The following is a 16,290-nucleotide window of genomic DNA, read 5'->3' as shown; positions in this document are numbered from 1 at the left end:
CGGGTGTACACCGCGTTCCAGGACTGCCTCTTCGAAATGATGATGCTGGTGGAGAGCGTCATCCTGAAGAAGCTGGAGGGGCTTTCCGAGTGCGACGTCAGCCCCCTCCACATCCGGAGGAGCACCGAGAAGTTCCTTCTCTTCCTGAAGGAGCACTTCGATGAACTCTTCGGTAAAATGGAAGAAATGCTTCTGCAGCTGGTGCTGAACATCCCGAAGAACGTGCTCCTTCCCGAGGACAAGGTCCACAAGCAGTATCCCTACAGCAAAGAGCAGTTCCAGGCGCTTCAGGATGAGATCCATCAGCTGCAGGAGCAGTACCGGGCTGAGGTGTCCGCGGGGCAGGCGCTGCGGGCGGAGCTGGAGGAGCAGAAGGTTGTTCAGGCAGAGCTTGAGAAGATAATGCAGTGTTCTGATGGGCTGGAGAATATCTGCAGGGAACACTGGAATTGCAGCTTCAGAGAGAGCTTTGCTTTCCTGGCACCCAACCTTAAGAAACTGCAAGATAAGCTGAAAGATGTTGAAGAGAAAAGCAAAAAAATAAAGAAGCTTGATACTGTAAAATGAGAGTGTGAAAAGGCAACAAAAACCATTTGGGCAGCTTGCTTAAAATGATAGGAGCTTGTCTTTGCAGGAGCATCTCCCATAGTCCGTGCCCCTCTAACCCTGCCAGGATCTAGACTGTTGAACTAAGTGTGTTTGCACCTACTTAGCACCAACCCAGGGAAGCAGGGGGAGAAAAAAGTCCTGGATAACTTGGCTCTGAAGGCACCTTCCTGACCTTACAAACATTAACTGAACACAACACAGCGTTGGTTTAACTCAGGGGTTACTGAAGAAGAAACGAACGTCTGAGCAAGAGCTACAGGAATATGTAAGTGACTTTGCAGCCTGACACCAGCTCAGGGAGCCAGTGCCTTAGTGAAGATGGTGTGTCTTGCTAAGGCCAAGGTGCTGTCGCTGCCTTTTAAAGGCCAAGAACTAGGAATTGTGTTGTTTTCTATGTGTATAGTTTGTTTGGTTTAACTTTCGTTGTCCAGTGGCCTTTTTCTACTAAATAACAAAGCTAATTTCATTAGTGTTTAATCAGATTCTCCTGTAAAAGCGTTGTGAAAATGGACTCACAGGCTTGAGGTCATTGAAGCTGCTTAAGCTTATTCCAGCTGCACTTAATTCAAAGTACATCACAGTCTGTGGGCATCTTCCCACTGGCCTCAGCAGGTTTTGAGCCTCCTGTACAGACCTGTCATCAAATATCCGTGCTGAGCTCTCCTTTTCTAGCAGAGATGTTTGACAGACATGAAACTCGTGGATAATTTAGAAGTTACTGCGATAACAAACACACATTAAAAGCATGAATTCACTTTGCAATTCTGGGTTTTTTTTCCTGACTTCTGAAGACTTTACACAGAATCAGCTTGGTAAAAACAGTATCTTTAAGTATATATTGTCTTGATGTGTGGTTGGGGTCTGTGGGATTCAGTGGCCAGCCCTGAAATGCTCCCAAAGGAAACTGATCTCTGATGCTGAGCTCTAGACTCCTTCAGTGAATGTTTGTTGAGGTGGAGGCTCAGGTTCAGGGGTAGGAAAAGGAGGAAATAGAACCCACAAGCTCTTCTCTTGTGAAGAGCTACAAGGAAGAACTCGACAACGGCGGTGAAATGCTCCAGCACTGCCTGTCCTCCGGGGCATGGTTCAGTGTCCGAACCTCAACCTGTCACGATGTAAGTCCTCAAGGTGATTGGTGTCCTCTATTAGAACTGAAGAGGAGGAACAAGAGGTGTGAAAGGCGGTTTATTTCAGCTAAACAAACACCATTTAGCTGAAATAAATGAGAGAGCAGCTCGGTGAGGACCTTTGCCAGGAGCCCTCTGGAAACGGCTTCTGAAACTCAACTGCTGTTAAAGCCCTGTAACCCAACTTCTCCTCTTCATTTTTGGTCCTAAACTCACTTTTAAGAATCAAGGTCTTTAACTGTAGGGGGGTGGCTACATGGAGAAGGATGTTGCTGAATATATTCCCTCACAAAAAGTAACAACACGTCTCACCAGGAGATCCAGTGTGTTTCTGTAGCAGGATATTGAGGAACAATTGCTTGGTGGGAGGGAATAACACCAGTTTTTTAAATGCTTACCTGTGAAATTCAGATAAGCATTAAAAGTATATGTAACAGATCCAAAAGTACTTGTACACATGTATTAAGTAACACTTGCTTTCAGTTAAATGGTGAATGAAGCAGACAGCCACAGAGGTTTCACCAGTGAGGGGGTGACACTCACCTTGCCTGATGCCAACATGATGGGATGAAACTGGAAACACTGTCACAGCACAGGATCAGCACCACTGCAGGAAACACTTTGTCCCCATCACTGATCCCGACGTGCTGCTGGCCAGGCTGTGCTGGCAGCAGAGGGCACCAGGAGACCAGCCCAGCGCTTCCCTCGCAGAAAAGCTGGATTATTCCCCTGTAACTTTCCTGTGCACCAGGAATTATCCAGTGTCTCCTCAGGTAAGGATATTAGATATCAGATAAGGAGAGCCTCAGATTTTATGAAGAAGCTCTTCCCTGTGAGGGTGCTGAGGCGCTGGCACAGGGTGCCCAGAGAAGCTGTGGCTGCCCCATCCCTGGCAGTGTTCAAGGCCAGGTTGGACACAGGGGCTTGGAGCAACCTGCTCTAGTGGAAGGTGTCCCTGCCCGGGGCAGGGGTTGGAGCTGGAGGAGCTTTAAGGTCCCTTTAATCCAAACCAGTCTGGGATTCTCTGATTCTTTAAATCAGTTGTTTCATATAGTAAGTATAAGTAAATCTGATATCAACCATTCAGCCTCCACGGTGACAGAGCTGCTCAAGGAGCACGGTCTCTGGCAGGGCTGTACCCCCTCGTGTGAACACCCCTTCCTACCTGCAAACACTCCACTCCGCTCTGCATTGGGCTGCCTGGATCCCAAATTGCTAGGGAAGCTCCTGGAGCCTGGACAATCCCCCCGACTGACCTCAGACACTCACAGTCACAGCATCCAGTGAGGCCCCACGGTTTTCCTTCAGCTTCAGCTGCTGGTTCCCACAGAACTAAAGGGACATTCCCATCCCTGATGCTAGTGAGCAGCTCGACATACCCCGACTCCATCCTCAGTGCTGCTCTGTCCATCCTTGTCCCATTCTCCATGGGTTCCCCTCCCTCGTGGAGGCTGATCCAGCGGGTGAGCAGCGACGGCCACAGCACTTGTCCCATCAGTGACAGTGGTGTGGGTGCAAGGCAGGCAGCGGCAGGGTGGCACCGAGCTGCTGCAGGGGCAGGACCTGGCACTGGCTGTTAAAGAAAGGGGAGAACTTCCACGTGGTTGGGTTTAATGCTCATTTTCTCCAAGTGGTTGCACGGAGCTGGAAGATGTGAAGAGCCCCAGGCTGGAAGCGAGGTACTTCATACAACCCAATGTAAAAGAATATAACCAGCTATTGTGAAACATTACCGAGAGCCGTCTGCAGGGGGAAAACGGCCTCGGTGGTTCAGCAAGACCCCAGCGGCAGAGCTGAGGTCTAAGGGGATTTCTTCCCAGGATATCACGCACTCCTGGTCTGGGACATGCAGGAGTGCTGAGGCTCCTTGGAGCTGGGGGTGTCCCAGCAGCCAGATAATGCCATCAGGATGGCAAAAAGCTTCGAGTCCCTCTGTGGCCACTGGGACGATGATGTGTTCAGCAGTGGGAAAGGAGCCAGCACAACGTCCCAGGGGTGGTGGTGGCCCCCAAAAAGCCCTGCAAACGCCGGGGACTTCAGTTCTCAATGCAAGGGGGAAACAGTAAGTACAATTGGTTTTGGCATCACGCACAGCCAATGGGAGCCCCGGGGCCGGGCTGTGCAGCCCTCCTCAGTGTATGCACCGAATGAGGATGTAATTAGCAGCTGTTAATAAACCCATACCCGGCCAAGTGCCAGCCTGGGGCTGGGGAGGAGGGGGGGTTCCATATGCCTCCTCATTAAAAGCTTTAATTACAGACAGGAAATGCTGATGGCAGCCACAGGCTTTAATTGCTTCACCTCAAGCTGGCGGTGGGTCAGGTTTGGGCTGCTGGCCCCATCCTCACCCTGAAGCAGGGCTGAAGGGACCAAAGGGGCAGGGAGGGGATGCTCACACAACAACATCCCATTATGATGAAATCCCCCTCCCTGTTATGCCGAAAAATGTTCTTTCACAGGGATTTTGGCTGGCTCAGACTAAGCAAGAGCATCCCCCTTCCAAAAGAGCCCTAAGAAACCTCCTCTGCCATAAACCACAGAGATTGACAGGCAGGGAGACTGCGATGCACCACGGGCGAGGCGAGTTATCCCGGATGGTGTGAGCTCTGCCTTGATGTGTTTGCACATCACACCCAGGATGGGAGAGGAAGCTCCAAGTGCCTTGGTGGGATTCATGGAAAGCTGTCCCGGAGCTGCCTCCCCCCCTGCCCCAGCTCTGGCATTAAAATTAATGGGGCACAGAAAATGGGCTTTCAGGTCACATCAGTGGCAAAACATTGATTTACTCAAGCGAAGGAACTCGGTCAGGGCTTGGTTGCTGATGCCTCCTGGCCCTGTTTTCTGGACCTCCCTGGAAACTGCTGTAGGAAAGATCGCAGTAAATGGCTTTTTCCTACTGAAGAGGAAGGAAAAACCTGGAAAAGTTTGGCTAGAAAGGGATCACTTTCACATGTAAAATCTGTGTTCCCTCCGCTAATTAAACCATAGGAAATAGAGTGTGATCAACCAACCTCTGCCAGAGGGAAGCCTTGGAGGCAGCTGTGCATGGTGTGGAGCAGCACGGAGCCACAAACCCCACAAATCATGGTTCAGAAGCTGGGCTAGCTCTGCCTTGGCTGTAACTAAGGACTCAGGATTCTGCTTTAAATCCACCACCCCAAAACACAGGCAGCAACTGCTTACCAGCACCCAAACCTGTGGCGTGTAAGGACACGCATCTAACGTCAGCCCCAGCAGAAGCATCTGCCATCGTTTGTGGGAAATCACTGTGGGAAGTTTAATTTCAGCCTGAAAAGAGAAAGAGTAATAAACTCAGCCAATGAACTAGAGAAATAATGTCAGGGCAGCTCCTTTGGAGCCGGTATCCTCACTGTGTGTCCTCACCCGTGAGCCTGCTGCTGGGGGGTTGTTACCTCTCATGTCCTTGTGGAATGGGAATTCTCCCACTGCTTTGTCTCGCTTCTCCCTCCGGAGCTGTTATTACTCCTACTTATACAGCTCAGAATGTTATTCCCTCCTGTCACCTTAATTTCTAATAATTAGTATTTGGTATAATGCTACAGCAGAAGTCAGCTCTTAATGAATATTATAATAAGCACTAAATTATAATTTACTGCTCAAGAAATCCATGTTGAAACGCAGCCCATTTAAAAGAAAATGAGGGGGAAGCAGCTTTCAAGCCATTTACGTGGCTGGGTCAAATCCCAACTCAAGTCCCCAGCGAGACCCCAAAACAACCATAATCTGTGAAGGCATTTCATTGCCTGCGCCAAGTGTTGGGGCTGGATGTGACCCACCGAGGTGGGACCAGGACGCTGCATCCCCATGTTAGAGGGTTGGAACTGGATCATAGATGCTCTTTAAGGTCCCTTCCAACTCAAACCACCGTGTTAGGAACTGCACTTACACCTGAGTGTCATTTCTGTGGACTTTATTGTCATTTTCTGTTCAGGTCTAGAGTAGAAAAGCATGCAAAAAATAGCCTCTCTATTCATGGTACATATTTACAGTGTAACAGCCACGCGCCGTTACGGTACTGAGTGCATATACATCATGCTTGAATGACAGCAGAGTACATACAGCGTCATACTTAACATCAAGGGTAACAAGAGACTTAAATAGCAACAGAACAGGCCTAGAAGTCAGAAACAGCAGCAAACCTATGCACAGAGGATCCGAATTGTACCCTCAAAAGTTGCAGCTCTTCTTCCTGAATTTACACCAGTTTTTGGAGCACTCTGACTGATGGCTCCTGGTCACTGACCCAGGGCTGGGCTAGCAGCGACTCTGAGCATACGTGGCTTTCCTTCAGGAAGGGAAGGGGAAAGGCAGCCACTGATTCTCAGACTCCTTTCCTTCCCTCTTCCCATAGAAGGCTGCATTCAGAGCAACAGGGCCATGGGATAATCCAGGCTGGGAGGGACCTGATCAGAGCATGGTCTTGTGTAGAAGGCTCTGGGCCAGAAAAGAACCCCTTCCACTGCTTTGCTCAGCAACCAGCACTGTAAATGTGCCCTGGGGAATGGAGAACTTTGGCACCCGAACAGAGTTACACAAACACACAAACCCCACACTATCAGCTTTCCAGCCTCCAGTATTCCTCCCAGACACGCGACGTGCTCATGCTCGCAGCAGCACTGCAGCACAGTCCTTCCCTCGGGAAGGTGTTTACATTTACTGATCCCCATCCCCTGGGGACAGAAAGGAGCCTGCCTCTCCTGCTATCCCCATCCACACCAAGGCAACCTCCCTGTCCCAGGGAAGCACCATCTGTTACTGTGGCTGAACACTACTGAGCAGAAAGCAAACACTGATGACAAGGGAACCTGCAAAAAGCAAACAACCCTCTGGACAGGAGCTGCTGGCCCCCGCGGACACGAACAAGACAGGCCACTGATGCCACCATGGCCAGCACAGGATAGGCCTGACTTACCCACACTCGGAATGATGATAAAGAAAACGTGTGGCACTTGTCTTTCAGAAAGCCCAGTTGTTTGCTGGGCAGCTTCTTGTGTCTCAAGGCACTGAAAACATAGAACATCACTGCCCAGCCACACTCGCTGCTGCAGGTGATTTGGTTTCTCTTGTGGCCACGGGCTCCTACATGGATCAGGCTGGAGACACGGTGCTGCAGCCAAAGCTTCCAGGTCTTCCTCCTGCCCCCAGCAGCACAGACACAGCTCCTTACAAATGCCCTCTCTGTTCTGCACAACCACCCCATGGACCTGGCTCCTGCTCCAGGGCTAAACCATGTGCATACACCTCATCTGCCATTTCTCATGGATGCATCACTGGGAAAACCAGGGCCCAACGCTGAGCCCCTGTGCATCAGGCATCCATTCGCATGCTGCAATACATCAGTAATGAGCTGAGAACCTCATTTATTTGCAAATGTGACATTCACAGTGATGTATTCCTGCCCAAAGGGAAATACTGCACTGAATGTCTTCAACCCTGTGCCAGACAGGAGAGACTAAACCAGGGTTTTCACTTAGCACTACCTCCCAGACTGAAGGCTGAGCACTATTAGTTGAGCAGGACAAAGAAATCTACTTCCGGCAGATCAAAAAGATGTGCAATTTCCCCAAAAGAGAGATCTCCTCCAGGGTCTCTCAGTCCTTGCACCTCGAAAAGCCAACCAAAGCTGACCAGAGCTGCCTCTGCCATCACACACCAGGGCAAGAGGAGCCCTCACCAGCACACAGAGCCCAGCTGACACAGTTCAGAGCACCCCAGTGCTCCAGGAACAGCACGGATAAGTGAGGATCTGGAGGGAAAAACACACACAAAAGCATCAGAGCTGGTCTCCTCGCTTCTGGAGGAGCCCTCCCACACCAAAGCCCATCCCCTCCTTCACAGAGAGAAGCGAGACAAGTATCTCACCATGCAGCTGAAGAGAATGACTTTCCTGAGCAGATAAAGGGGCTGGCTCACCAGAGCCACATGAATACCCTCTCTCCAGTCTCTTCCTTTCCTCAGAGCAGAAGCAACGTTGCTCCAAGCTGCCCTAAACACGCACATCAAGAAGCCAGGATTTCATTTCAGCCAAGCAAGAAGTAGAGCGTATTTCTGCCGGAGTCCTACCAAGCCTTGGAATAAGTGTGTTTCTCCCCATCTCCATTTTCACTCCTTTTCAATGGGTCCTTAATCTTCATTACAAGGCAGCAGGATCCAAGCAGACCACAGGCCCTGGGGGATGCTGAGCACACCGCTGGTGCGGGCAGATGCACCAATGCAGGCAGGAGTTACCATCTGGATGCAGAGCACGGGCCCACAGCAGTAACCTTTACATGATACAGTGCTTTTGCCTGCTTCAAAAATTAGAGGTCTCCTCAATAAAATACATCAGCTGCAACATTATTTCCCAGTTTCCCAATATTTACAGGCGAGATGTGGCTGGTGACTGCATCAGGCATCCCACTGAGGTGCCTGAAGACAAGCAGGCTGGGGACAGGCAGCAGAAGGCATTGGCAGCAAAGCCCAGCTACAAAGACGTTGGCAACCACCAAACCAGACTGCAGTAAACAGGATGGGAACAGCAGCTGCTCCAACAGCCCTCATACATGTACGCCCTCACACAAAAAAGTGAGGGGACAAAGTCCCAAGCCCTCAGGATTAACCTGAAAAGAGACAGTAAGATGATTATGTAGGAACCAAATTTAACAGTGTCCTTTATTTAAGTACTATAAAATAAGAATTCAATCCCACTGGCTTCCCGGGGGCACGCTCAGACCCCATAAAGCTCAAGGGAAAATACTGACATTATTTTGATGGATTGATGTCCCTGGTTTTTACTCTCTGAGTGTAAAGTTCCTGATTCATATGCACAGTCTCTGTAGCCAACAGCCACTGAAATAGCTGCATTTGCCCTTTGAAGTGCAGTCTCTCACCTGTTGTCAAACTGTAGAGATGAAGCTTCTAATCCCAAATTTAGAAGCAATCTATGGATAAAATAGCAGCATCAGCATGTGCAGAAAAGGTACAGTCTTAAAATAAAACTAAAAATTAAAGCTTCAAAACCCCAAAAGATCGTGGTTTGATCTCACTTGTATCTTTTCCTTAGCCTAAAACCCTTCCACCAACATTTTCCATCCTTGGGAGTTCTCCCAGTTTGGGTCATTTATCAGGAAATTGAAGTTTTAAAGCATCAGGTACATGATTTTATAGGAGCCAAGAGAAGAGTGAGGGGAAGGAAATGACCCTTACATAAAATAAACCCCAAACCTGCCACTTCTTTTCAGCTTTGAGCAACATCTGTGCACACAGGACTGGGTGCAGGCCCAGCTCTTTGGGAAGAGCACACTTGGTCAGCAGATGTCCTCAGTGGGGTTAAGCCTTCCTGTGTAAGAGCATATCCCAGTGCTCCAGATCCTTATGACATTCAAAGGCTGATTGCCCGTCAGAGGAAGGATCCTGTAGTTCTTCTGCTTTATGATGTTGCCCTGACCAAAGCCATTGATGCTGGCAGGATTTGCCCTGTGCAAAACTGAAGGGTAAGAAGAGAAGGGATAGAAGAGGAAGAAAGGCAGAGAGTGACAGCATTTGCTCCAAAAGCAAGATCTCATCCTCATTTACCCAATATCCATAGAAATTTTGCCATCACCTCCAACAGGAGCAGGACTATACCCTGATATACAGAAGTGCATTAAATAAAACAGATGCCCTCCGATATAAAACCTGGCTCTGATGTGATTGTTTTTCCTGATGCTTGAAATAGAGAATGCAAAGAGCAAGGAGAACATCTCTGGGGAGACTGACCCCTAAGACAACGTTTGGTTTGCTGCAGTACAAATAAAACCACATTCATCAGCCAAGACACCCAACTACAAAGCCCACACGTGAAGCACAAGTGGAGAGCAAGGCACACACGGAGGAGCACACGGACACCTTGCATGAGGAATGCAGCTGCCCATGAGGCCAAGCCAGTCCCTGGGAGCCGTGCTGCCTGAGGACTCGCTCTTCTTATTGCTGCTCAGTTCCTCCTTTCTGGTTTCCTGGGTTGGTCTGTGTTTTCTTTCTGGTTTTGTTTGCTTTGCAGGCCCCAGACTCGGTGATGAGGGCAGATGTGTGCTAGACAACACCATGATGGGTACAACAGCAGCAGCACGTGAGCAACCAGCCCGTGACAGCCAGGCAGCTTCAGGATGTAGCTTCGTCTTCACACACGTTGGGCAGCTCTGGGTCCCTGCCTCCTTCTCTGCTCCCTTGTTTTCTACATGAAGGGCAAGGAAATAAAGGGATTATAGGCACATAGCAATGCAAGAAATAAAGCAGGGGGTGTTTTTTCCTCAGGTCAACAACATCAATATTAAGAGGGAATAGCAAATAACCAGCCCAGCAACACCCCAGCTCGATCCACTGCGGCACTGAGCAGCTTGTACCAATGGATTTGCTTGGTATCTGCACCCCAAAGACCGAGCTTTGCACTTCTCTGAACGCCCTTCTTCTGGCTGCAGCATCACAAGGAGGTACCTGACTCTTGGAGAAAGTCTTGCAGACCAGCAGCAGTGTTTCCAAATTACCTAGTCTGCATCTGGGGAGTTGTGGTTTGCTTTTCTTTCACCTGAGGTGTGCTTTTACAGATCAGAGTGATGGCTTGATACCACAACTGCTTCTCCAAAGCAAGAACAGTTTAGTAACTGAAGTAAAATATAATAATAGGAAATAAGGAGAGGAATAAAACCCAAACCAGACAAGTGATGCACAATACAATTGCTCACCACCCACTGACCAATGCCCAGACCATCTCTGAGCAGTGACCAGTGACTCCTGCCAACTCCCCCAGTTTCTACACTGAGCCTGATGTTCTGTGGTTTGGAATATCCCTTTGGCTAGTTCAGGTCAGGTGTCCTGTCTCTGCTCCCTCCCTGCTTCTTGTGCTCCTCCTCACGGGCAGAGCAGGAGAGACTGAAAAGTCCTTGATCAGGGTGTTGCACTGAACAACTAAGGATGCTAATGCACTGCATGGCAGGGCATCCTTGAGGAGTGACACCTCCACCCAGCCCAGCCATCCATAACACAGCCCATGACTAAGATTTGACCAGAAAAAGTTGTCACAGCTCAAGACTGAATGAAGAAAATGTGATACCTTCAGGTGCCATCCACAACCCCCCAGAGCAGAGACCTGTGGCAGGCAGATGACTTGCACCTAAAGCGCCTGTTTCTCCATCATGAAGATGTGAAGATATCCACAGTGTACAGGAGGTGATGCTGCCCCAAGCATCTGTGCTTCCCAGGGTCTATGGCCTTGCTCACGCCAGCCCAGCTACAGCAGAACCAGTCAGAACAAGCCAGCTCAGCAGTGGAGTCAGTGCTGCTGCCTGTGCCTGGAGCACAGAGGTTTGGGGCTCTGGGGTTACTGTCTGCCTGGGAAGGACACTGGAAGAACACACAGATCTACACCAAGCTTTGAAGAAACCACAAATGACCCAAAATCATGTTCCCTTCTCCCTCTGCTCCAGCAAAGCTCTGCAGTGAACCTGGCCCTGAACCCAGAGCATAGACCATTTCCCTGTGTGAGAGGCTGAGGAACAGCCCCATCTTTGGTGCCTGTCATTACCCCCTTCAAATGATTTATCACCCCATGTACAGCAGAGGCTCCTTCCTCCCATGTCTGCCCCGCACATCCCACTGAGCCTGCTCCAAGCCTGGAGTGCATCCAGTGCTTCCCTGCCTCCCCCAGCAGCTTCTGCCTCTCCAAACACCCTGCAGCGGGGGTGCAACACAAACCAGGTTGACGTGACACCCGCACGGTGGCAAATACCAGCTAAACTCGGGCTGATGTAGGACAGGAGAGATCAAGGCATCAGTGCTCTGCATGGGAGCCAGGGCTTGTGCTGTGAGGCCTTTGGCTGAATATGAATCTCCATTAAATAACTAAGAAATAAACCTGTATTTTTTAAACCACAGGTGAGCAAAGCCTACCCATGCCCTTATCCAGGAGACCACATCACTGTTAACCACAGCAGCTGCAGGAAGAGCACAGCCACTGAGTGTTTTGTTCCCAGAAAAGGTTGGAATGCCAAAGAACAAGCCTCACAGCACTTCCCACCAAAATGCAGGCAACACCCGACAGGGATGGAGAGGGACAACCTACAAAGAAAGAGCTGAAACACAACATACACACTCCTGGAAGTGCTTAATTCCTGCACTGAGTCCTCTTTAAATACCCCAAATCTGCTCTTACCTAGGCTGGTGAAGTCCCCTTGCTCTCTACCAAGGTTGTCTGTGAAAAATACAGCAGCAACAGTGGCACCACAAGCTGTCACCACCGGCGCCACATCAGTCCCCATCCTCCTCCACTTGCCTTCTCCTAACTATTTTTGGAGAATCTCTGCACATCCTTCCTCACTCAGAGCAGGCAGCAGCCTGGCTCTGGCTCATCTATTCGTCTCGGAGTGATAAACCAGGACAGCCACAGTCTCCAGAGCACTGGAGCTGCTCCCAAAGGGATTTAGAGGCATGTGGTGGCTTCCTGATGTCTCAGCCCAGCCCAGATCATCCCAGGCCCGGGTGGAGGCTCTGTCCTGCCTAAGCACCAGATGCTGAGACTTCACCCTGAGATGTCTGTAAGCAGTTTGTCACTGTTTGCATTGAATGTTACCTTGTTATTTAACAGAATCAACTGGACCAGCTTCCTAGAAGGGTCTGGGCAACTGTTTGGACAAATGACTGTCCTGGCTGAGGTGGGATGGGTGGTCACACAGAGCAGCTCGTTTTGGTCAGGCCAGAGGTCTCCCAGCTTGGCATCGGAGGCAGAAGCACAGGGGAGCAGTGGAGCAGAGATGGCTCCAGCTCTCTTTCTTTTGCATAACCACTAGGTATTAAGCCTGAGCCCAAATTCCAAAGCTCAGCCCTTCTCAAATTCTGTAGCTATTCACCCTGTGAACATGGGGCAGTTCCTGCTAAAACCCAACTGGCTTTTTTTCGTCCCTCCCTCCCTAAAAAGGGCTGGAATGCCAAAGAACCACAAATAATAATAATAATAATAATAATAATAGTAAAAGCATACATAAACATCATTTTCACACACAGAGAACTACTGCAGTAAAATTGCTCCTACAGGAAGAAGAAGGGATGGAGCTGAATGTTCTCACTACCACACAAATCACACAGGCTGAGGAGAGGACACAGGTTTCTACAGCATCCAAGGGAAACAGAAACACTGAATTACCTTAAAGATGGATGCAAATATGTGTTTAAGAGGAGCCTGTCCCTGAGAGCAAAACAGTGAGACAAAGAAAGCAATCATGAAGATGATGGCAGCAGGCGAAGGAGCTTGTCTTCTGTACCTAACAAGCCTAGTGAGCAGATGAAATGCAGGATGGAGCATCAGTCACGTTTGTTTGCAGCCTGAAGCACAGATAAAGATGGGCACTGGTAGCACTGGTACAAACCCACTCCAGCCTCTATTGAGGGCAGATGTCTGGCTGTGCTTTCTGGGCTCTGTGATTAGCACCAGTGCACTACAAGGATACCTGCCTGCACCGTGGCTCTTCCCGTGAGACGTGCAGTTCTCTCCTTGCAGGGAAAATTGTTATGGCTTTTGGTTGGGTTTGACTCTGGTCTGACACATCTACATGGCACCTATCTGAAACCTTCCTGGGACTAGAGAAACAGACACCAAGCACTAGCAGAGACCAAGGGAGCATCTTCAGTGGACACATCTGGCAAATTCAAACCCAGCCTGCAGCCATTCCCTTGTCAAAGCTGATGCTGTAAACCTGGCTGCGCCAGGGGGACGTCTGCAGCCTAATTTTGAGCAGCCCTGTGGTGCTGAGCCCTGGGACTTTCTCAGCACAAAGCCCCCATGAGGCAAGTACCTCTGCTTTGGGCTGCTTTGGGAGAAGCTGTTTCTGCTTGGAGACCTGGGGCAGCCAGGTGTTTACCTCCCTCTCCCCACTTCTTCCTCATGCCTAAGCCTACATGGACAGTATGCCCCTAAGGGCAGTGGCTCTTGCCTTCATTTTGGTAAGGCTGGAAACAGGGTAGGCTTTCTAAATCCAGCCTGATCCCCTGTACCGGAGCTGACAACCACGCTTCATCACTAGTAATAGCAGCCATAATGAGAAAGTAAATCGGGTCTGTCAAAACACAGCAATTAATTTGATAGGTGGTAGTTGCAATAAATGAGAGCAATAAAGTGTGGTGAAGCCAGTGCTGACTCAATTAGGAGAAACCTGGAGCAGAAGAAATGTAGCAAACACTGCTAATAGAAACCCAGACCTTAGCTGGGAATGCTAGAGCTCTGGATAGCAGCACTCACACATGGCTTCTCGGAGTGTGGAGGTGCTCCAGCTGCAGAACAACTGCTGGATGGGAGCATCTTCATTTTAGTTCCCTTCTACCTGGTGGATGTGTCTGCCATTTTAACAGCTGCCTTTTCCACTTTTCAGTGCTATTAAACAAAGCAATAAACAACGCTCAGAGAAGGCTTTGTTTCTTCCAGGTCTAAGGAGTGCTAAAGAAGCCCTCTCTCCTCTCAGTACTAATTTAAGAGCTATTTCAAATCACTAATGTCTTAATGGTGTCCTCTAAAGGAACAAAGGCTGTGGCAAACATGAAAGGCCTCCTGCTATCAAAAAGACTCCTGCACATGCAGCTTCTGCACAAAGCCTTTCCAAGAACAGAGCCCATCACACTGTGTATAGGTAGTGCAGAGAGAAATTAAAGATTCAACCACATGATGTAGTTTCCTCCTCTCCAAATCCCAAAGAGGGAGCTTAAAGGACAGATCCATTTTAAGAACCATCAATTAGGCATCAAATACCAGAAAGCAGACTCAGCTGTCAGAGGATTTCCTGCAAAATATATTCTCAGTATGGGCACAGACGTAAGATGCTCGAAGCAGTGAGTGGGGCTCTGGCAATTTCGCATGCAGCCTAATTAGATTCAATGTGAAACTGGAGTTTTCTAATTGCCTTTTTTTTTTTTCTCCTTGTATAGAATCATCAAATCAAGTGGGTTGGAAAAGACCTTTAAGATCATCGAGTCCAAGCGTTACCCCAGGAATACAAAAAGACAACAAGTTATTTCCTCCCTACAACTAGCAGGAGATGCAGTATTACAAAAGCTGATGGATCTCTTTCTAAAGACACTGCCAGTGGCGAGGAGAAGCTCTGGGGTGGAGAGCTCGGGAAGCTGGGGCTTGTTTTCCTCTCAGCTCTTTGTGGGCAAGCACACGGCAGCATGGCCAGAGGCCAGCGATGGCTGCGGGTGCTGCCCTTCTTGCAAGTCTCATTTTTGGGGTCCCCTCTCCATCTACAGGGGTGGAAATGGCACCTGACATGCAGGAACTCTGCAGAGCTACAACAGCATTATCTGTTCCTGCTACGCCCTGGAAATTTACAGTCATCCAGACTCACTCAAAACTTGTTTTAACTAACACAGCGCTATTCATAACATTTGCACTGAGGTTCTATTTTATATGTCTATTAAAAGTGGTTTTACTAGAGAACAACCCACTGTGAATTAAGAACTGGATGGGTTTAGTGTCTAACTCTGTTTGCCCTGGTGGAAATAACACTGTAATCAAGAGATAACTCAGTGAACAACGACCATTCCCATTTAGACTTGGTTCACTTCAAATCAATGTCATCAGCTAAAAGAAATCTATTTAAATTTGAAGTAATTTTCATTAGATTCAACCAGTAGAGCATTTTTCAAAGTCTGAAACAATAATCCACATTCCTTATAAAAAGCCTCCCTGCTGCGGTGTTTAACACACAACACTATTTGTTGAAGAGATTTAGCCAATGTCTGTCTTTTAAACAGAAGGGTTTTGAGATGAGTTCTCAAAGCTTCAGTCGTGCATGAATTAATTTAGGCTAAAGTCACTTGTTACTGCCAAAAATAGGCACTGATGGCATGAGACAGAAGTGAAAATGCAGGGGTTAGTGCAGTGGAGAACTGGCTCATTCAAAGACCATTCGTGTTCTTTTTGGACATTTCTAAGTGCACGGTCACAGCTCCATCCCCGATCTGACATGTCTTGTCGGCCAAGGGCACTGGGCACAGCAGCACAACACTGGAAACGATACACAGTTTTCAACCTCTGCAAGAAGCCTGAATGCAAACACAGGGCTGGAATGAGACGAGACAGGGAAAGGCGCTGGGTTTGTGCAAGCTGAGAAGAATTTGTCTATCAACTTTGGAAAGGAGACAAGTAAAAGTGAAGGCTTACAGCTGATTTTGAAGACCTAAAAAGAGGTCCGAAGGGATTAGACCTTGATAACATGGCTAATCGGAATCTTCACAGCTACATGAGATCAAATAAGCTTTACTTATTCTGAGCAGACAATACAGCACCCAGCTCCAAGCAGGAAGCAGCCACGGTGTCAGGCTTTCCCACCAGCTGGTTGGTTAGTGGCACGGGCTTTCAACATCTCAAAAGAAGGTGGAAGGGAACAGGTCCCTTTTGGAAAGAGGCTCAGGGTACTGGAAGAGACCACCTTTCAGGCAGGGTTTGAAAACAAGTCCTGCCTTGCTCTGAATTAGAATACATGACTTTATTTCAAGAGAAATGTATGTTTCCCCATCTTAGAGCGATGCAATG

At 48.8% G+C, this 16,290-nt stretch overlaps 2 protein-coding genes across 2 annotated transcripts in view; one reads left to right on the top strand and one right to left on the bottom strand.

Annotated features, from left to right (window-relative positions):
* Positions 1 to 3: 3 nt before the first annotated feature.
* Positions 4 to 567, top strand: MIS12 (MIS12 kinetochore complex component; the record flags this gene model as incomplete). Its single annotated transcript, XM_010018576.1, has 1 exon — positions 4 to 567. A coding segment is annotated over one exon (564 nt), but the record flags the coding sequence as incomplete, so codon positions are not given.
* A 9,045-nt stretch (positions 568 to 9,612) lies between these two features.
* Positions 9,613 to 16,290, bottom strand: part of CAMKK1 (calcium/calmodulin-dependent protein kinase kinase 1, alpha) — a 53,282-nt gene continuing 46,604 nt past the window's right edge. The window contains exon 15 of the mRNA XM_010018574.1: positions 9,613 to 9,948. Within this exon, the coding sequence (XP_010016876.1) occupies positions 9,876 to 9,948 (73 nt within the window). The 3' untranslated portion in view covers positions 9,613 to 9,875. The remainder of the gene's footprint in view (positions 9,949 to 16,290) is intronic.

This window comes from Nestor notabilis, unplaced genomic scaffold, assembly GCF_000696875.1.
Source record: "Nestor notabilis isolate BGI_N333 unplaced genomic scaffold, ASM69687v1 scaffold9767, whole genome shotgun sequence".
Classification (NCBI taxonomy): domain Eukaryota; kingdom Metazoa; phylum Chordata; class Aves; order Psittaciformes; family Psittacidae; genus Nestor; species Nestor notabilis.
Note: the sequence above shows the minus strand (reverse complement) of the source record. Positions and strands in the feature narration are given on the sequence as shown.